Source organism: Melospiza georgiana, chromosome 3, assembly GCF_028018845.1.
Source record: "Melospiza georgiana isolate bMelGeo1 chromosome 3, bMelGeo1.pri, whole genome shotgun sequence".
NCBI classification, from domain to species: domain Eukaryota; kingdom Metazoa; phylum Chordata; class Aves; order Passeriformes; family Passerellidae; genus Melospiza; species Melospiza georgiana.
Window position 1 is genome coordinate 62,027,100 of NC_080432.1, and position 22,499 is coordinate 62,049,598.

At 37.0% G+C, this 22,499-nt stretch overlaps 1 protein-coding gene across 2 annotated transcripts in view; it reads right to left on the reverse strand.

Annotated features, from left to right (window-relative positions):
* UTRN (utrophin) overlaps window positions 1-22,499 on the reverse strand; it is a 309,554-nt gene that overhangs the window by 30,522 nt on the left and 256,533 nt on the right. For both annotated transcript variants that reach the window (XM_058021836.1, XM_058021837.1), the window contains 5 exons: window positions 21,559-21,760; window positions 14,254-14,339; window positions 7,950-8,107; window positions 5,490-5,656; window positions 2,978-3,089 (listed from right to left, as the gene is read on the reverse strand). In XM_058021836.1, coding sequence (XP_057877819.1) covers window positions 2,978-3,089; window positions 5,490-5,656; window positions 7,950-8,107; window positions 14,254-14,339; window positions 21,559-21,760 — 725 coding nt within the window. The remainder of the gene's footprint in view (window positions 1-2,977; window positions 3,090-5,489; window positions 5,657-7,949; window positions 8,108-14,253; window positions 14,340-21,558; window positions 21,761-22,499) is intronic.

A 22,499-nucleotide genomic window follows, 5' to 3' on the forward strand; every position in this document is an offset into this window, starting at 1 on the left:
AATGCAGTAACTACATATAACCATGAGGAGTAAATGGTCCTAATCTGAAATTATGAAGCAATTCTTACCTAAAGCAAATATCACAAAAGTCATTACAATGGAGAACATATTCCTTAACCCATCCTCCAAATTATTTTAAATTTGATAAGAACTTACTGTGCTTCTGAGAAATCCCTTTATACCCTACACTGAACCATTCACCTGAAGACAATTAAATGGTCTTCCATCCATCTGTGACTAAGCTCCAGTTCTAAATGTCAACTTAAGTAATGGAAGCAATTTTTTTTACCTATTTATTACTAGTATTCTTGATAAAAATGTATTAATATGCATTAGCAGTAAGAAAGTGAAGCTAGATTTTATTAATGTAGTTTGGTGAGTACATGCATTTGTACTCTGCTTTTCAACACTGGCAAAGAAAGCACCATTTTAACATCAACAGCCTTTGAATTTAGTTGAAAAGGCAGAGCAGATGCACCCTTCCTGTTCAAGCTATTGTACTGTAATATAATGGATTCTAAGGAACAATTCAGTGGACTTTGGTGCTTTTATTTTATTTCACAGACCCAGGTCCATGCTATTTTTCAAGCATTATTCCATTTAAACATATAAGCTATTTTACTAACTGCAAAAAATTTTGCAATTCTTGACTACTGTATTGCATTTAATGAGTTCAATATGTAGAGAGGTTTAGCAACAAATTAGTATTCCAACCACAGAGCATTATTACAAATAGCAAGAATAAATAATACAGGATTCTTTTAATGAAATCAATTATTTATTCCAGACCTAGACTGGATAAGGCTAGTTAAAATAATTTGCATATGGGTACTGATTATGGAAGTCTAACAGGCAACTAGGTCTGTTCATATAATGGGTCATTTCTTTTTACAGAAATGGAGGTAGCAGAGTACACTTAGATCAGGACCCAAATAAAACTCCAGCTCTCATATTCCACTTCCAAATTAACTGGGGTCGCTCTGGACCTCTAATTTTATGCATCACCTGAATTCTATGCCATTTCTTTTCTTCTGCTCTGCTTAAAACTTCCTCAAGTTCCTTCCTTTTCCCTTTTTTAGACTGGCCTGCCTTCCTTCACTCTGATCAAGAATGTCATTTTACTCCCCCTTATCCCATAAAGGAGTCACCTCATCCCTTCTATATTTCATGGAAAGAAGGTGCTTTTGCTTTACACTACCTTATTTTACACCTAATATTGCCTTAAAACCACTTTTTTTCTGCAGCAGTAACAGAAATTTTCATTATAATGTAAGCCATCCCTATTTCCAGGGACAGACAGGATTCCAGCCATTTCCAGAATATATTTTCAGTTTGTCAGCCTTCACTTGTAAATGAGATAGTTCACGGTTACACAATGTGAACTTGTTTAACAAGACCTGAAAATTCATCTTAGATATCAAATCTGCAACTTCAGACAAAACCTGGAATTCATGAGAAAGATACCATAATGTTCTAGGGAAAGTACAATATCTCACACCAGATGTAATCTGTATTTGACTAACTCAACAGGAAGGATATCTTATCCTGCAGACCAGCAGCATAATCTGTTTCAACACTCCTTACACCTCAATTTCTGAATTTCCTGCATATTATAGACAGTAAAAAAGAGTACTTCTGTTCCACTAAAGATGAGGTTTCTAACCAGAAAAAAAGTGAATTTTTAATGATATTTAATAATAGACCTCCAAATCCTGAGGTTAGAATAAGTCATGTAATAAAATATAATAAACATTAAAACTAGCTGAAAGAAAACCAACAAATCTACTTTAAAAATGTTCTTCAGAGTATTCCCTGACATGCAGATTTATCAATAAAATATTAACACTTGGTCATAGAATTAATGAAAATATATTAACATTACTAATTTTTATTTTCTGACCACAATGAAGTAAAACCACTACTTTGTAGAATTTGAATTCCATTACAGAAGACACGCCAGACAAAAAAAGAGAGGGAAAACACAGGTAAGTAAGTCCAACAACTACATCAAAAGAGACAAATAACTCAATGAATTTTTGCTACTAGAAGAACACACAGAATTTCATAACACTATTGAAAATTGCCATTCTTGAATCAGCTCTAGTTACTTTCTGGTCTGAATTTTTCTAAGCATGCAGACCTTTCACCACTGTTGTGTAGAGCACATACAAATTATCCTATTAATTTATTTCTAAGGTAAAATTCTTGACTGCAAATAGCTATCTGATAAAAAAAAGCATGAGTGGTATTTGTGTGTAGCAACCCAGCCACTCCTTCAGTAAAGAAAGACTCCTAGGAATGTCCTTAAAAAATTGTGTTTGAAACATCATTAGGAAAATAAAGGGTTATAAAATTAATTTTGTCAGGTACTGCTGGTAAACATCTCACACCATTTCTGGTTAGAAACTATTATTTCTGGGTTTTGGGTTTTTTTTCAGCTACACATCAACTTTGATATATCCCAGTAAACAGCAATTACACAACAGAATGAAACACAATCTATTTCTAGCCACATTTTCACAAAGCAAGGAAATGCTGGACCCGAAAACAAAGTCTCCTAAAAATATTAATGTGCATTACTAGAATATTAAATACTCTTTGCCATTAGTACAGCAATAATAAAGCAACTCCTTTTTTTCTGCCATGTTTTTACCCTTATCGTGCGTATATATATGCTAGTATACAAGAACAGCAGTTACATTTAATATTCAAGCTTTGTTTTACCAATCAGTAGTGAAGTTTAAGTTCTCTCAGAAGTGGTTACTGCTGCCCATTTTTACAGAATCCAAACATCCCTACATAAAATCACCGAAACCTGAAATGTTCCTGATACCTTCCAAAGAGAAAGGTAGGAAGACAAATTGTATTAAACACATGTAAAAGAAATCCTGGCTAGGTAACAAAGATTGTGGAAAAATATTTAGACCTCAAATCTGGTTTGTAATCCATTAGAAACACTGAGCAAACTGGTACTCACAGGTATGCAATACTCCACCATTGGATAATGCAATTTATGCCCCTTGGCTGTGCGGCCAGAAAAGAAGCAGCTCTGACAAACATCATAGTTGAAATGCTTTAAGCTCCGGTACCTGTGGGGACATTAAACAAAGTGATTAGAGGTTTACTTCTAATTAAGCCTCACAAAGCAAATTACTCTCTGAAATGGGTCACCTGCTTTTCAGCAGCAGCAACACAAGGACACAGTGAGTTTGTTGGGATTAGCTGAGAGAGAACTTTGGCGTGTGTGAGTGTGCACAGCCAGAACGTGGCACGGGCAGCGCTCATCACGGCTGCAGGCCAGGGACAGCAGTGCCACCACAGCAGCTGCAGGGGACAGAGCAAACCTGCAGCCCTCTTGGTCCACAGAACCTTCCTACACTACACACCTCACTGAGTATTTACAAGTTCCTGTCTCCATATCAATATAGAGAGCCATCTGAAATGCATTACAGAGTCTGTAACTGCATATATCAATCACCTGCTGCCCAAACAGCTTTGATGCAGAAAATCATACCGGCATCAGCTTCACTGATAGACTGGAAAGAATTTATAATTTTAAAGTTTTTACTGACTTTAAACTACATTGCTTTAGTTCTGCTTTTCCTCTATTTACTATTCATCTGTTATCTCAAAAAAAACTTCTATAAACCAGACTGGTTTATTTCAGTTTTTATACTCAATAGTTAAAGGTTGGTAAATAATTTTAGTGCTCAGAAACTCAACACACATTTCAGAAAATTAAATTCTCAGGAATTCATGAATTGTAAGAATAATTTAAAATTCAGTTAAAAATATACAATGATTTGTTTACTTTTAGTTGATTTTTAAGAGAGTGTATGTATAAATAGGCTAACAAACTTCTACAGTATCCCTCGTATTAAATGTAATCACCAGGAACATGATTTATTTATTTATTTAGACTAAATTAACAGTTCAATTCCAGATTGCACCCACTGTTTCTATGCTATGGTTGTTCTGACTGGATGAGGTTATATCATTTGTATGAAACTAAAATGAGCTAACTGAACCAAATTGAATAGCTACTGAATAGTTAAAGTTTAAATTAAATTGCTTCCTGAGAGCAGTTTTCAGTTCCCCACATTTTTCCCCTGTTGAGTTTTATGTTTTGTTTTGCAAGAGAATATGTGTCTATAAATGTAAAAGTTCACTTTAAAAGATGCTGATCCAACTTGTTTATAATCTTTTCTAAGAGCCAGTGCATTAAATGGCTACATTTACCTTCTGCTAAGATGCTAGATGCTTTTGTTGTTGCAGATCTCTAGCTTCATTGTAGAAATTATTTAGAATGACCCATTCTAAATGAGTCTTTGTCTTCCTTTCCATCTCTCTGCCCTCCTACACATAGTGCAACTTAGACAACTATAACACAGCTGTGCCAGAGCTTTGTCACCTTATGCTTCCTCAAACAATAACAAAGACTGGAACATTTAGAAAATGTCATCTCTTTTTAAGACTGGCAACAAAGTTTGATCAGATTATTACTTTTGCAAATAATCACATACCTATATTTATAATAAAAAAAAGAAAAAGAGGGTTGCTAGCTCAATCCCATTAGAGTGACTAAAGCCAGCATTCCTAAAACTAGGCAAGATGAATCTGACCTCAAGATTCATATTATTATCCTCTAAAAGGATGAACAAAAATTCCTCATCTGCCTAGATACCTAAAGAAAAATCTTAGAAGTGTTTACATGATTGATTGCTTTATATTTTTCCTAGATAATACATTAGACTCCATGACCACAGTAGAGGAAAAAGCCAGTTATGCTCACCTCTGGCCTCTAATGCAGATTTTGGAGATAAGGTTTGCATCACTTTATACACTGGAGCAATCAATTTACAAATGCATCTTAGTCATAGCATTACTTACTAAGGGTACCAACTACACCTTAGGAGAATAACGTGGAGAATATTCCCCATGTAACATTTTCTTTTAGAAATCACACCTTTCTTTGAAAAGAGAAAAGTTAGGTTATGTTCAGGGACATAGGGACTTTACAAGTCTCATCACAGCAACATATCAGTGTTTGTTTTAAGCAAGGAAAGATTGATGTTGAAGGCTGTTTTACACTGCCTGGCACAAGTGAGTTTCCCAAGCCTTATGCAGGAGAGCAGACAGACAGTCCATGTTTTTTCTTACTGATCACCTCCTTTTGATCTTGTGCTTACAGAACACATGGGGTGCATTTATACTTCATTTGCTGTCTCTTGAATCCACCAATCCAAAACCATCTGAGGACAGCCCATGTGCCTCTGTCAGGCACAGGACCACTGGGTGTCCAACAGTGGCACTGCATGAACCAGAACTGCACTGGCTCAGGCCACACTGTGGCCTCACCATGGGTGACAGATCCCATCTTAAAGAAGGAAAACAGTGGAAAAACAGACAGGAAAAAACTTCACTTGTTGGAAGGCTTGAAAATGTGGATATTTTCAGAGAAATATTGTACCCAACACCTTTCCTCTTACCTAAATCCAACAATTGGACACTCCTTACAGATGTTGCACTTGGCCTGATGTTTTGCTGTTTCTGCAGCTGCCACACGGTGCAGAACTGGTAACCACACCATTGACTGTGGTTCTAAGCGCATCCAATCTATGAACTGCTTTACAGTTATTTCTGGCTTATTATGGTTCTGTGGAGAGAAAAACCCACATCCAAATTAAAAAAGACAACAACAAAACAGCAGACTAGATTTTCTTTGGAAAAATCTATGGAAAAAAGACCCCAACAACCTGCATGAATTCTTTCCATGACAGTTTAATCCAAAACTATTTACAGGATACAAGAAATAACCTCAATGAAAATTAAAATAAAGAAAGTAAGTTAAGTCATTAAGACTTTAGAAGACCAAACAGCTGTGATAGAGTGGACAGATGGTAAGAAAGATGGAGGACATAGTACAGAAGTAACAGACTGTAAAGTAAAGCTTTCTTTCAACTGATTTGACTCGAAAAGCAAGTGAGCACACTCTGCAATTTAGACATATTGAAGACATGGTTCACTTCTGAGTTAAGATTGATGACAAAATACTAAAAGTCAGTAGTGTTTGCATGTGTGTACTGATTGCCCCAAGACTCACCAAATTTTATTGTGTTCTAAGCCCATGGTGTTCTTTCTAGTTAGCACATTAAATATAACATGCACACACAATAAACAAACAAACAGGCAAAGAACAAGAAAGGAATCTGCCATTTATAGCCAGTCACTGCAAGAATCTATTCGAGCTGATGTATTTACGTGATTGTTTTAAGAAACAAGCGAACACACTTCCACATTTTCTTTAAGAGGAGCCTAGCTACAAAGGTATTGTATTCATCAACTTTGTCAGCAATAACAAGAGAGCTCAATATTTCTGAGCTCAATAGAAGCAATAAAATAAAGCTTAAAATGAAAGCTATTCTTAAATGGTAACACATGATGGAAAGCTTCTTAACCTATTCATGGTCCAATTTCATTTTTGGCAACAGGAGGGAGAAGAATGGAAACAAAAGAGCGATTCTTCCTCACCAACAAAATCCTTGCTTTCACTGGGCTGAGATAACTGACATGCAGCTGCACATTTTCTCTATGCTGTCCTAACCAGGGACTAAACTTGAACTACTCCTGTGAGTTGAGGGATTGCAACCTCATTATCAGTATAATTGTAATAATACATTAAGTATTGAAACAGTATCTTGCTAGTACCCCCCACCCATAGCTGAATAACATGGGAGATGGGGTAGATATTTGAGGGACATAAAGGGTCCCTTTGTGCATGATAAATGAAAAATTTATTTCAATATGACTCAAACCACTCAAAGGCAGTGATAGATAATTCAAGCACCATCCCTTATTGTCTGAAGCAGCAATGTTAAGACATCAGGGGAAGCTTTACATGGTTAATTGGTGAAATCAACTTCTGTAAGTATCTATCAACTTATTCATGACCTGGACAAACACTCTTCCTATCCTAATCACCTGAATCCAGAAATGAATCTAATAGTTTCGGGAAAAGTCAGCACAATTGCATTTTTTAAAGAACTGGACAAAAATGTAGAAATCTCTATGAAAGAATAACAAAAGAAAATCCTCTGAAAGTTCACTAAAATCTTTAATGTTCAATTAATAAAATGAGAAATATCCAAGTCAGTAATTTTATATAAACTGTTGTGTATTTTTAATCCATATAAAATTTCTGACAATGCTCAAATCAGCTGCTTTCATAAAAATAATGCACTGAAGCACAATGGCTATCACTACCTAACATTTGGAGCCTTAGGCATCCTTGAAAAAGTCTGAGTTAGTTGTGGTCCATTACAACATTCTGTTTTTAATTCTCATCTTCTTTAAACAGACAGACACTCCTTGCAGCCTCATTAACCCCCTGCATGTAGCGTGGAGCTTCACAGCAGGCTGCAAGAGCTTTATTCCATGTTCTGCTTGCAATATAAAAAAGACTATGCTTGAAGTTTCATGCAACTGCAAGGCCTTTTGTCAGTAACATAATGCTAAATAATTTCCTCATGCACAAGGTCAAAAATTACTATCAACATCATTTTCTTGTTCTGTTGAGATCATGCCTTATTCCAGCTGGAAAAAGCATGTTGTTCTCACAGCATCGGGTTCCTTTGAACAATGCAAAGCAGGATAATTGGCCAGTACAAAATTTTTTAACAGCTTTTAGAGCCGCAAACACTGTCAAAATCATGAAGATTTATATATTCTTTTAGCTAAATAAAATCTGTTTGATCCTCTCCTAAACCATAAACCATCTTTCCCAGCTGCATTTTCACATGAATTTCCCATACTTAGTTGCAGGAGCATATTAATTTCTGTTCAAAACCCAGTGGATATTTTTATATTCCTTGCTTCTTTTTACATCAGCATGTATAAGTAAACAAAAGTTTGGTTTTATTTTGTTCTTCACATGAAGGTCTTTATCTTACCTGTTGGAAGCAGCTGCGCACACTGGGTTCAATGTTGCTGCCACCAAAGGCTGCCACTTCCCCAAGCTGTCGCGGGATCTGGATAGCATCGTGAAGCAGAAGGCCCAGCTGCCTCTGGTCACACATTTCTGTAGGGCCTGCCACCTCCTTGAAGAGGTCTGCAACATCAACAAGAGATACCATCTTGTTCCATTTCCATGTACACCTCCTTTTATTCAGTAATGCTGCAGCTCAAGCTTTTAATTTCCGTATTATTGTTGCGGTTACAAACAGCCACTGTCCCAGAACCTTCATCTAATCTTGATTCGTAACCATACAAAATGAGAAAAATAAGGTCAAAAAAATGAAGATATATGGCTTCTTATGGCACATAGTGGACAGGAAGGTGATTTGAGGAAGCACAGTTTCACCAGCAAAAATTCCTGCCTGAAATACGTAATGACCTTCCATGATAGAATGACTACATTATTGCACAGGGGCATGACTATAAATGTCACATCTCTGGACTTCTGTATGGCTTTTGACACAGTCCCCCACAACATCCTTTTCTCTAAATTCAAGGACTGTTAGAGCAGATCCAGAAAAAGGCTAAAAACTCATCATAGGAGAGATGTTCCATCACTCTGAAGAAAGATTGAGACAGTTGGGGTTGTTAAACCTGAAGACCCCAGGGAGACCTTATTGTGGCTTTTTGGTACTCAAAGGGGCCTTACAGGAAAGCTAGGAGCACAGCTTTTAGCAGGGCATGTTGTAATAGGACAAGTAGTAATGGTTTTAAAACTAAAAGAAGGTAGATTTAGACTAGTTATTAAGGATAATTTTTTTTTTTTTTTACAATGATGCTAGCAGAACACTAGAACAAGTTGCCCAGAGAGGTGGTAGATGTTCTATCCCTGGATTCAAAGCCAGACTGGACACGGCTCTGAGCAACCTGATCAAGCTGAAGATGACCCTGCTCATTGCAAGGCGGTTGTTCTAGATAACCTCTTAAAACCCCTTCCAAATCAAACTATTTTATGTTTCCATGAAGAATGAAATAATATTTCAGATATCCACTTCTTGTGCTACAAAAATATGTCATGCTTCAGTTGGTTAGGGACAGAAGCACAATCACTCTGAACTGAGACTAGAAGTTACCACAAGTCACATCTGGCCATGTGAAATAGCTTAAAGCAAGAACAGCAGCCAGAAAGACCTGAGATAAGCAATAATCACATTTTCTTCCTGGATAACCATGTTTGCTTCCATGTACTTTTCCTTCACTGACTCCATTTTCCTAAGGCAGGTGTCAAGCCCTGCAGTATAAATAGGTGAACCAGAATGACTGCAACAATGGAAAAAATTGATGCTGAAAGGGATCAAGAAAATTTTTCCAGATACAGGCACTGGGAAGGAACATAGTGCTTGTACCTAAACTCACAGTAAAACACTGAGTTAATAGGTCTGTCAGCAGTACAGTTATTATTTCTCATGTGCTTTCTAAGCACATTTCTTTGATTGGACAATTTTAATTGTTAAAATGCTCAGCTAAAAACATTAATGTTTCTGCCAACAATTTTGATTTATGAACTCTGTAGCTGTGTACATTAGCACTCAGTCAAGAGATTAATCTTTTCTGAAAACATCTTAAATGCTGACTTTATCTAATAAATATTTTTTCATTCTGTGATTTGAACAAATTACAGAAGTGGTGGAATCAAATTATTATATTCATTCCAGCTGGTTTTTACAATCCCCTTTTGCATTCAATGGCTGGCTTGGATTAAAGCCCCAAGTAATCTTAAAAGAAAAAGAATCCATCTATATAATGCCCTTCCTTTTTCATGTTTCCCATCAGAACAACTACCAATAAATTAGAAATAAATGACATTTGAAAATTCAGTCTGACTGCACTTCTGATCAAGAAAAAGACAACCTTTGTTCAGAAACACTCATGAGTAACTCTTATTACATGGTGTAAATTGTTTTGCCCTTCATTTGGAGCAACTGGCAAGCTTTGTCAGTGTGCTTCAGACAGCCCAGGGACAGTTTTTTTCTTCTCAAAGGAGGTGGAAGCAGAAGAAAGGACCTTCACAAAAAAAAAATAAAAATCCAAATGACTGAACTAATTTTTAGATTTTATTGTATTTTTCTCGCCCTTTCTTGCCTAGTCAAACACCAGCTATAGCATCTTGTTCACTCAGTGTTGAGAAAAAAACAACCAACACAGACAGAATTAGGGGATGGAATTAGTACTGTACAGCTGCAGGTTCCTCTTGGCAATCCCAGATCCTGGCTATCTTCAGGTGAAGATGGCAAAGCTTTTCAATTTCTAAGAGTCAGTTTAAAAAAATTGATAGTACATTAAAAAAAAGAAAAAATTGTTTTATTCTTTCTGTTTGCATCAGTCTGCAGTGGAAACAGGCCACTGAAGAAGAACAATTCATTAGCTGCTGGAGCTGGGAGGCAGTAATTTCCTAAGCCCTAAAACTTCACTTGACTGTGGAGCTGGTAAATAGAGGAAAACGATGCGACAGGAGAGGGAAAAGTGATTAGCTAGGAGGAAACCTGCAAATACCTTTGAAGAGCTCTAACTTCTCCAAATCATTTGTTTCTTAACACTGCCAGCTGCACCACAACCAAAGGCTGTCCAGGTGCAAGGAGTTCATGGATGGCACTCTCTTTTCCCAAACCCCTCAATGCCATCAATGTGGCACACAGGAGGAGAAGCTCCAAAACTGAAGGCATGGAAAGTGAGAATCCTCTTGTTATCTGACCTACTTACTCCAAATAACCCATGAGCCATTCCCTGGCAAAGGAGGCATGGCAAGAACATCTCTCAACTAGGAGATGGAGGAGAGCTTGCTTTAGCTCTGACAGGGAGCGCCCCGGCACCCAACTCCCCACCAGTGGAAGACTCCACACATCACACATCTTAAAAGCCACAACCTCTTTTTAATGAAATTTGTTAACATGTACATACACACTAAAGGAGTTTCAACGTAAAATACATTGATGTAAAGGTTAAACTGTATAAGGGATTCTACCAAAGTACAAGAAGAATGACTAAGGAAGCAGAGAAAAGATTATGCAGATCTGAGTTGTATGAAAAAAACATAAACCAGGAAAAGAGAAATCAGTTAAATAAATTTAGCCTCACACTAGTATTTTGAGGATTGCAACCAGTGGGACTCAGTAACTTAGCTGGACAACCTGAAAAAAAGTACTTAATGGTTGATAAAGAAGGGGATACTTGAAAATATTGAAAAGTTTATTGAATCAAAAGGATAATCAGATAGTAGAAAGATGTTCACAAGTCACATTTTATGTGGCCTTGTCACAAACAGAATGCACGTTCTAATTTCTTCTTTTTTTTAAGTTAGTTCCAAATTATTTGAAAATTTACAACATAAACATAACAGTAAAAAAACCCCATCACATTCCAAGGATGTTGTACATCACTTGAAAACTGAACTGCTTTGAAGATGGGATTTACTAAGTAGCCCTTCTTTTTCATCTCAAATCCTAAAGATTTTACACAATACCCAAAAGCTACACACTGTAAAAAACTCCATATGGGTTTTTTTTCTGTTTCTGCTGCCAGTTTGGGCTGTGGGTGTTAGAAACAAGTGTAAAGTACATACAAATGCCTTCTTCTGCAGCTCACAAGTGACACTCCTTGTCAGAAGAGAAAGCAGAGAATAGCATGGTTATGGCCAGACCAGGACATTAGCCTCAACAACAAAAAAGAAGCCTGAGACTCCTCACCCCAAAGCATAGATGTAAGCAGCCCACAACTACTGAATTACTTTTGCAGGTCCATTTCTATTCTCAGGACCACTCAGGCATGTGCTAGACGTTAACCATGTCTTAAATGTTTTCAAGAATAGGCATTCTTTAATTGAGGCTTCAGTGTTTCCTCTAAAGCAATTGAGGCCTTTAATTAAAGACCCATTCTCATGTCAACACAGAAGTCTAGAATCTTTAAAAAAAGCTTAATTAAATTTAAAAAAAAATCACAAAAATTTCTCTGTCAAAACATTTTTTAAAAATGTGTCAAGTGAAAACATCCTCCCTATACTGGAAATGAACATCCAGTCTCTAGGAAGGCGGAGCACTTGAGCAGCAAACATTCTGGTCAAGAGTTTTACAAAAGAATTAAGGGTTCAGCCAAAAGTTTTTAAAACAAGAAAACTTGCTTATTTTACCACCAACTACTCTAAGAAGAGTTTGCCTCTCCAAGGCTAGTGCATTTTTGGCACAGTCTGTGCTCTGCTGAGGGCTCTAACCACAACCATCTGATGGCTGTCACTCTCAGAGCAGCCTGTGATTGCCAACGCCTCAGAAACTCTTAGAACAGCCAAAAGGAGAAGCAAATGCCAGGGGTTGGTCTAAGAAAGGGAAAAATCAAAAGGCAGGTAATTAGCATTAAGCATCTATCTTTGGAGGTCCTGGTTTTTTTTCCAAGTGACTTTCTTGAAAACACTCAGGAATTCCATTACAATTTTTGCTTAAAGACTGAAAACTCAGTAGATGTGACAAAATTTCTCTCAACAATAGATGATTAGTAGGGTATGAATAAAATCAAGAGAACCAAAAGAGCTCATATCAAAGATGAGTCTGTGACAGCTCGTGCCAGAGGACCCCAAAACACTGACTTCAAAAGCCACTGCAAACCAAGAACAGTACCTGACACACTTCCTTTGTTAGCAAAATTTCTTTTGGATTGAAGGGCTCTTCTGTGACAATTTTAAGGTTCATAAGGACAACAGAGCTAACAAAGATATCAAAGCCTGGCACATTGATCAGAGCTGAAGTTACAACAAAAAGGATGCATTATCTAACTATTAATTCTGTACTTCAAAAATGCAAGCAACTACTTTAATTTCAGATATATTTCAGGTTGAAGTTACAATCACTAGGTACAAAAGTCTTCTGAAACTTATTTTTTAGGACTTCTCACAGCATCCTTCAGAGTAAAAGTCCATCTTGTTCATATAAATTATGTAAAATCTGTAGCCACCACCAGCTGCCATTTTAATTTTACTACTAAACACAAAGCAACAACATCAATATGAAGCTGACCAGGTAATTTCTTCATTCTGCTTCAGTGCCTGTATTTGGCAACTGTATAATAATGTATTACCAATAGCAATTTAATAGGAGTATTCTCAGGTTTTAGAGTTCCTTTAAAGCCATCTTTTCCTAGGGTTATCAGTTTATCACCCACAGCCTAACTCCTACACTTTATGAAAACTTTTTATTTCACACAGAACAACAGATTGCCTCCTGAACTGTCATCATGGAACAAAGGAATGTCCATCAAGCCCTTTTTTAGTTATGGAATACTTCACACACATGTCAAATGACAGAAGGAAACTAAACACCCCAAAGTCTCAGTATGTCATTCAGATGTCAAAATATGTCCCAATGCATAAAGCACCTCTACTTTTGTTCAATGTTAATAACTAAGTTTACAAGACTGCTTACAAATGCTCTTAAGGAAAGCAGAAATGTTTTTGCAGAGCTCCAAAGGTACATGGAGCAAATTCAGTCTCTATAATTTTTTTCATGCGTTTCCAAATTGAGTCAAGGAACTACTGTAAAGAACAGCAAATTTGAGATTATATGCATAATATATAAATGTCCATCATCTAGAATGCTGCAATATAGTGCTCCATCTTCTTTTCTGTATTTGTCAGGGCTTTTTTTTCCACGAAGTTACTAAATTCTCTTCTGGTCCTGCATTTTCTTTTTGTGAAATATTTTTATATTACTCGGTATTTCTCAAGCTTATGAGATTACTAAAATCAACGTATTTTAAACTTCAATTGCGAAATCCTGGCAGAAAGCACATACACTAGAAAACCATTTTTAGAGTTCAGATAGTCTTTCTTGTAGACCACTAAATACAATTGCAGGACTTTGATGTATTTCCTTGCTTTATCAGCCATATCAATCTGATGCAATCAGCACTAACTTGCTTTTTATCCCTAAACAAAACATATATACATACAAGAGATAAAAAAATCAAATATAATACTTCTCTATTTTCCACAAAGCTATATTCTCCTTTTCTTTTGGGGACTGCAGTACTGTGACTTCAGATGATTTAGAATGGACAGCAATACTTTCCAGCCAAGATATAAATCCTACTTTAGCCATTGTCACTGGTGATAATAGAAAGAATTCTCTTTTACTTACTCAAAAGAAAAGTGGCTTGCATTAAGCATGAGAAATGTTTTACTACAAATTTTGCTAGGGTTTTTGCCCTTGTACATGACTTAATTATATAGAGTATTTTGTAAAAGAAATTGTTCCTTACATCTGTACTTCTCTTCCAGAAGGCCCTTAGAAAGAGACATCAAGCCAATTTTCAGGGACTGCACTCGAATTTTTCCAGTTCGGCCACTGAAATTATAAAGACAAGACAATTTAGTACAGTTTCATTTTATTTCATTCCAACTCTAGTCTATTATATAATACAAAGACACGGGAGAGCTACATTTCAAATATACTTCAGATCTCAAAAAAACCATTAACACTAAAAATCACATTAAGAATTCTTCCCTCATAAAAGCTCAGCTTGCCTTCCAAGTGGTTTTATATGTCAAAACAGCCTGTTTTAATACAAAAGAACAGACATCTAGCTCTGCAAAGTTCTGAAAGTAATTTATTAATGTGATACACACAGAAAAAATACATGAGCACACAGCAGGAAGGCCTATTACTCAGTGTGAAACACAATGACTGTAAGATGAAACCAAGTTTTGACATCTTTGACATCACAGTAATTAAATATCTTTTTTTTTTTTTTTGGTGTATGTTTTAACATACACAATTTTGGGACATAAAGAGGCAATCACATGCACTAATTCAATGATTTGGAGCTGTCATTCTTTTTAAGCAATGTCACTTCAGGCTCATCTTGTCCAGCCTACAAAAAAGTATGTCCAAACCTAAAAAGCAACTTGAGAACAGAGAAGTAGATACCAAAGCAAATAATGTTAAGCCTGCAGGGCAAATGATGTTCAGAAAGATACTAAAACAACAAACCCAGCTTACAGGGAAAAGGACAATTTTGAAGTTCAGGAGATCAATGCAGAAACACATTCTTAAGAATTCTTTCTTTTTTCAAACATTAAAAACCATGCAATTTGTCTTTAAACGAGACGTGGCAAAAAAACCCCAAACAAATGTAGAATAATTAAACTCTATATTTTACACACATAAGGTTAGCTGGGTCTTTCACCAACAAGTAAGATAACACTAAATTAATTATCACCTCAAACCTTACTTTGGTCCTTTCTGCCACACAGAAGTTATATATACTTTAATTACTTTTGAAGTGATTACTACATATCTCTTTCTATCCTATCCATTCAGCATATGGTGTGCTGTCTGATTTACTCCACAAATGTTGTGCTGAATATAAAATTATTAATTTACTCCTGGGTTGTTGATAAATTAGCTAAGCAACTTAAAAATATTAATGCATTTTTCTTTACAAGATCATCTAATCTAGTAACACGAGACAGCAGTATCTTCATTCCATAAGACAGAACAGAGGTATACAGAAATTATTGCCAAATTAATCAAAAACATCTATTACTTTTACTGCCTATTTGGAAAATCGGGACCCAATTTTCCAGAATGCTATAAAAGTGCCACCTTTTTATATATTCAAGCTTAGCTTCAAATTACCTCTTTCAGTCACAGACACTACATCATTCTGGCATACCTTGCCATCTAAATGGCTCATTTTTACACCCTGATAAAGTTATTTCTCTATTCCTCCCTGTGTATGGCTGTTTGTGCTTTAAATTTATATTCATCAGAAAAAAAAAGTGAACATTCATTTGAGTTTGATTTAACTCGGTACTGACCACATCATTTGTTTGTTAAAGACAGAAAGTGAGACTTTGCAGCTAAAAGGTGAGGGCACAAAGGCTTTAAGCTTCTCCTGATTTCAGATTTCTGCAGGGTCTTTGAAATACTTCCTTCACACAAAAAGTATTTTCTCAAAAAATTACATAAATAATTACAAAGCCTGCAATATTACATTTTAGAAAGAGTAACAAATTCACCCCTACTCTCTTTCTTGGAAACAGATATAAAACTCTAATGTCATATATATAGTAAAAAAACCCAACACAACAAAGCCAAATGCCACACACACTCCCTCTGTCCCCCTAAACCCACAGACATTGTAGTACTGACATTTCCAACCCAATGGTTTAAGTTTTCCCATCTTAATGAGTCACAAAACCACTGAGATCAGGAGGGGCCTCCAGAGACCAATGCCCCTGCTCAGCCAGGTGGAGCAGGTTTCCCTGGAATCCCACTTCAATATCCTCAAGGATGGAGACTGAAGAGCTTCTCTGAGTAACCTGTGGCATTGTTCGATCACTCTTACATTGAAAACATCTTCTTTTCATATATTTAAGCAAAATTTCCTGTGTTCCAAGTTGTGCCTGCTGCCTCTTGTCCTGTCACTGCACACCACTGAGAAAAGCCTGGCTCCATCTTTTCTTCTGCTCCTATTGGGTATTTATGCACATTGATAAGATCCCCCTGAAACTTCTCTTCCCTCAGCCTCTGACACATCAGTTACTCCAAGTCCTTAATTGTCTTCACTGTACTTCACTGGACTCATGCCAATTTGTCCACTTATTTTTTTCCTGAGGGAGCCCAGAACTGGACCCAGGACTCCAGATGTGATTCACCAATGCTGAGCAGAAGTGCAGGACCACCATGCAAGATGCTTCTGAATGGCAGCATAACCATCTAATTGTCCTATATGTACAAAACCTAAGAATCAAGGCTTTATAGTGGGAAGATTCAAGAAACTTTTTAATTTCTGAATTCATAAAAATTTATGCCACATGTGTCATAAATGCCACAAACGTCAGCACACTATTCAGACTCATTATAGCAATACAAGCATGCTTGTCATTACAAAATCAATTGATAAGGCCACTTTGGGCAGCTCAGATATTTTTTTTTCTCTGATCCTGATGAAGGGGAGCCTGAATCTATTCCTTTCTCTAAATAACTTTCTAACACTGGGTTAGGATCCAAAACTTCTTGACAAGCAAACACAGTCTATACCATAGTCAAAACAGAGGGCTGTGAAACCTGTAAATTATAAATGTACTAACCAGGATATAATTAACACTAAATTGTTGAATATAAGTGTAAAAAGCTACTGTTTGCCAGCAGTGGTATGCAAATATTCTGCAGCATTGTGATGACACAAGCACAGTATATATAAGCATTTTATCTAAGCATGCAACTGCCAAAAGGACAACCAGTGATGGGCACAGCTGCATACAGGAGTTAGCCAGATTAGAAAAAGTTGTCAGAGAGGCAACACAATTAAATATAAGAGATTGCAATCAGGAATACACAATAAAGAATCTTCGAGAACAAAATTATAACATGAAGTCCAGAGAAACCTTATGTCCCTGAGGGAGGAGGGACAGTAGCATAAAACCATCAGGTGCTAGCAAGGAAAACTAGAGAATGAAGATGAGCCCAGAGCCATTCAGCCTTCTCTTGTAAAAGAGCTCTCAGGCCTAGACAACACTGGTCTTCAGATGGTGGAGACTAGTATGATTACAGCTGTTAAAGAGATGAGGGACCCTACTGAGGAGATGGTGTTTCATAGTGTGTAGGCATGTGGGTAGTCTGACTATCATCGTGGCATGCCAGCTAGGCCTAGGAAGTGCTGGGGGAACAAGGTTAGGTTTACGCCTACGAACATTACACCAAAGTGTGCTTTAGCTCCTGTTGAGTGGAAAGCATACCCAGTGAATAGAAGGAATCAGTGGGTAAAGCCTGCTAGGATTGCAAATACTGCTCCTAGTGACAGTACATAGTGGAAGTGGGCTACCACTAGGTGTTGTGTAGGGCAATGTCTAGTGAAGAGTTTGCTAGGACAATCCCTGTTAGTCCTCCGATGGTACATAGGAAGATGAATCCTAGGGCTCATAGTATTGGGGGGGTCTCATTTGATTGTGCCTCCATGGAGTGTGGCAACTCAGCTGAACACTTTGGCGCCGGTTGGAGTGGCAATGGCTGGCACTGCAGCTGAGGACTACCAGGGACTGCAGCTACCAGTTATCTGCATAGCCCAGCAACACGAGGCAGCCTGGTAGATCAGTGAAGGTCAGCGGAGACATCTCCCTTTGATCACCCACAGACAAGTCAGACAAAGGAGCTCATTTTCCTGCCTTACTGCGGGCCAGAACCTCCCCAGAGCATTCTTACTGCTATCACAGCCTGCTAAGCTGCTCCCACTGAGTGCTCTATTAATCCAAACAGCCATCATAAACACAGGGGATGCAAGTGGAGTGCATGCAGAAAACTTCCATCAGCTACTGTCAAAACCATACATAAGGGGAATACATGAAGTTAAGGCTGACTGAGCAGGTATCTCATTCCTCAGAAGTTCAGATTTGACTGAAATGGACATGCTGGTAAGGCCTGGGATATTAATTCAGGCTGGTCTTAGAATCTGCCAGGTGTATGAGTGCAACAAAAACAAAGTTGTGATTCTTCAGGGGAAGATTGTGCTGCAGAGAGTGAGCATGAAAGACAGCTTTGATCATATGGAAAATACCAGCACAGATACCACAGATACCCTTCTCAGACTAATGTACCAAAGAAATTCAATTTAAAAGAAGGCATTACCAAAAGTATCCTAGCATTAAAAAAAAACCTAAGAAAATTTAAAACTTGAAATACAGGAAGTCAGATAAAGATTGCAAAATATTTAAACAGTGCACATAAAAGCTTCTTTATGGGTAATTCTAATTGAAATGAGTCATGGCCCTGAATCAGTACATATAGAAGCAACTCATTTCAAGGGGTGTTAAGCTACTCCATTATTATTGAAAGCTATCAGTCTTTTTTCTATAAATGATGTTTGGAGATTTCAACAAATGTGACAGTATATAGTTGAAAAGAAAAACCACCAGCTATTGTTTTTGGATGCTTTAAACACAGGCCTAGCCAAAGTATTTTATAGATCAAAACTTCCTTCACAGTTCTCATTCTAAGTATCAAGATAGTTATCTCTAATTTCACAAAAAAAAAAAAAATCTTTGGACTAGCCAAAAAAAAGAACTCAAAGTTTGGAAAATGTTTATAAGGACAGATGTTGATGTCTGGAACAACCTTTGAGTCCTTGATGTAGTAAAAGTCACTGAGTAATTTTAGTGTTTCTCTCCTCTGCTCAGAATGAATCACTTCTAATGTGTCAGAAAAAACAGAACATAACAGACCTTTTCTAAAAATAAATAGGTTCTTTTTAAGGGCCAAAGACATCTGCAGGTTAAGTCTGGAGAACTATTCAGTTTGCCATTAATCTGTAAATCTGTAATTAAATCTCAGGTTAGCAGCATGAGACTAACAGATGCTTTTTGTTGGCAGTTTAACAACTTGACACATTTTATATGCATAACACCAATGCACTATATACAATGGAAATGCCAAGACACAAATTAGCTCTTTTGCAAAGGCCAGTTTAGAAAACAAAACCAAATATTCCAGCTTAGAATTGCTGCCTGGTCTTCTAGCTTTTCTTTTTCTTCCTAGAGTGAATTTGAAAGGGGAACACAGAAACACACTGTAAAATGTAATTTTCTCTCAGTAAACCTTCATCCTGGATTTTTCAAAGTTTAAATAAAGTCTCAATGGGCTTGAAGAACCATCTACATTAAATTTTCAACATAATAGTCAAGGGGAAATGGGAGAAACTGGAAACATTACTGAAAGAAAGATTTGCTGCTTACCAAGTGCATTTTAAATATGAACAGATTAAACAACTTGACTTCTACCTGAAGTTAAGATTCAAAGGTAAGCATCTAAAGAAAATGTAGATTTGTGTTCAGTCCAAAAGAAAACAAAACCCAGCCAGTAACTACAAAAAATTTTCTGACATCACTATGTCTATTATTCTAAATTGTCAATAACATTTCAGTCAAGCAACTCACTTGACCTACTGCTCTATTTGCAAGCAATCCATTTGTTTATTCACAATACAGAACTCTCCAAAATAAAAATAAATGCAGGAAGAAATCCCAGTCAATATTTGATGGACCCTCTAATTTTTCAGCAGTAATGGGGAGAAGTTCAACTAACAGAAATGTCAGAATATTTAATAGCAATGTTTGAATGTCGATAGCCAGCAGATAAATGGCAAATGGTTCTGTGTACTCTATTCCCTCCTTCCCTCTCCCCTAAAACCAAAATAAAGTAAAATATCCATGAAGTACAGGAGAACTGGTATGTAATCCTCTGAGGGGAAAAAAGCAAAAAGCTATGAACTGTTAGAATTTGGCACTGAGTGAACATATTGAAGATTATGTATACATCTACAAGTAAAAACTCCCATTTGCAAAGTCAGGTATAAGAATTTTTATCGCTATTCAAGAAATACTTTTGCTCTTTTCAGCTGCAAATGGGGAGAAAGACAGAAAGTTTTGTAACCACCCTCATGGAGCTTAGCAATTCTGATCTGTAATTTTGCTTATAGCTCTGAACTATTTTCAATCAGACACACTCAAGCAACCACAACCTGTACTACACTACTGAGTCTTTAGTCAGCTCCAAAAGAGTCCTGAAAGGCCTTTGCTGAAGCAATGTAAGGAGATACATTTTAGGGCATGGAGGAGCTGATGGAAACCAAGTCTTCCCCCAGTTTTTACTACACAAGGGAGATAAGGATAATGAATGCCACTAAGAAAAATAGGCAACAAACTCATGACTCAAAAGCACAACTAAATAAAAGTAGATTGCTTGCAAGTCATGCAGGCTGACATAGGGCAGGGCAGAGAGGACAGAGTTCAATTTCCAGCAGAGGAAAGAACTGACAAAGGGCTCAGAAAGAACTGGCCAAAACCACAAAAGGCTGCTGGAGTGGATGTTTTCATGGTTTTTGAGACTTTGTTCTCTCTCTGGAAACAGCAAATGTGTATTTTAATAAACCCACAAGTTCTTACTGTAAGCATCCCAAAATATTCTTTAGGCAAACTCAATGTCCTTGGGAAATACAGCCTGGCTGCCAGGACAAGGGCAGGAGGACCACGTAACACCAGCCCTCAGAACTGATCCATGGCAGGAACTGTACATGCTGGAATGGAGCCACAATTAGGACACTGCTGACCCTCCAGAATCAGAGAGGCTTTAGTGCTGAGATCACAACAACCTCCATTTGACAGAGCACTCAGGGCAGGGAGCTCAGCCAGGATTATGAGAGCAAGTAACTAAGTGTAAAATACATGCAAAAACTGTCCCCACCAATGGCAGAAATAGAATCTGGTCTGAACGGCCATCAATCTGGTAGACTTGGAATATTCACAGTAGGAACACAGCTAGCTCTCTACTCACATACATATTTTTTTTTAATCCTTTCAATGTTTCTTTGGTAGTAGTACAAAAGCAGTGTAATCTTAGTTCAGTGCTGAACAGGACGGCATAAGAAACACCTTACTGCGTGCAACTGTACTTTCATTATGGAGCCAAAAACATCAGAAGATAACTTTTTAATAAAGAAATTTTTAAGGCTTTATAATTGATCATTCCTGGGGGTACACACTGTGACAAAAAAAGCCATTTTTCTTACCTATCATACACGTTGAGTAGCCAGTTAAGACACATGTCTACACAGAGAGGAACATTCACCATATCTTTGTGTTTCTCTTCCAGTCCACTGTAGATGGTAGTGAGACAGCTGATCACATCTTGGACACCAATCAGTTGATCATTTTGACTTAACTTGTGCTGTTTGAAAACTTCACTTGTTGTGTTCAGGTCCAACAGGTCCACTAATAATAGATTAAAAAAATAATAGGATTAAAAAAAAAAAAGGAATGCGTGAATACACATTGACAATAATTGCTTATGTGCAAATTGTAGCAAACACTGCAAACAACTAGCCCAGTGGCTTTCATTTAGTAACTTTATAGTGACAAACCATTCTCTGTGACAAGTCAGCAGCATTTGGGCACTATTTGCTTTAAAAAAAACTAGACTACAAACATAATGGCACTGCACAACCCAGAACAACATTAAAATAGCTGCTAAAGTAGTCTGTGTGATTAGAGGATCCTAACTTTGGATGCACACACAGAGAATTCATGAGGCTTTATGGGATTCTTCATATTTATCATAAAGCAGAATCCTATAAAAAGACTATCCCTTTTGATCAAATGTAAAGCAAAGCAAATTTTTAAGCAAGAATTCTTTCTTAAAGCCCTGACTAACTGAATAGCAGTTGCTAAATTAGGGCTTAAAAGAAAGCAGGGAGATTATTTATTGTAATTTTCCAGAACACTAAATGCTATGCTTTCTTGAAAAATATTTTTATCTCCTTTATTACAGAATTCTTCCTATAAGCAGTTGGTGATGCAATGGATATTTTACAGGGGGAAAAGGGTTTTGTTCTCAAAACCATTTAAAAGTGATTGTGAAAATCTGAGGTTTGCATGGTGAAAAGAAAAGGCCATCAATGAGCTCTTCTACGTCCTTTTGCAAAAGAAAGTGGAAAAGATGAAACATAAATGG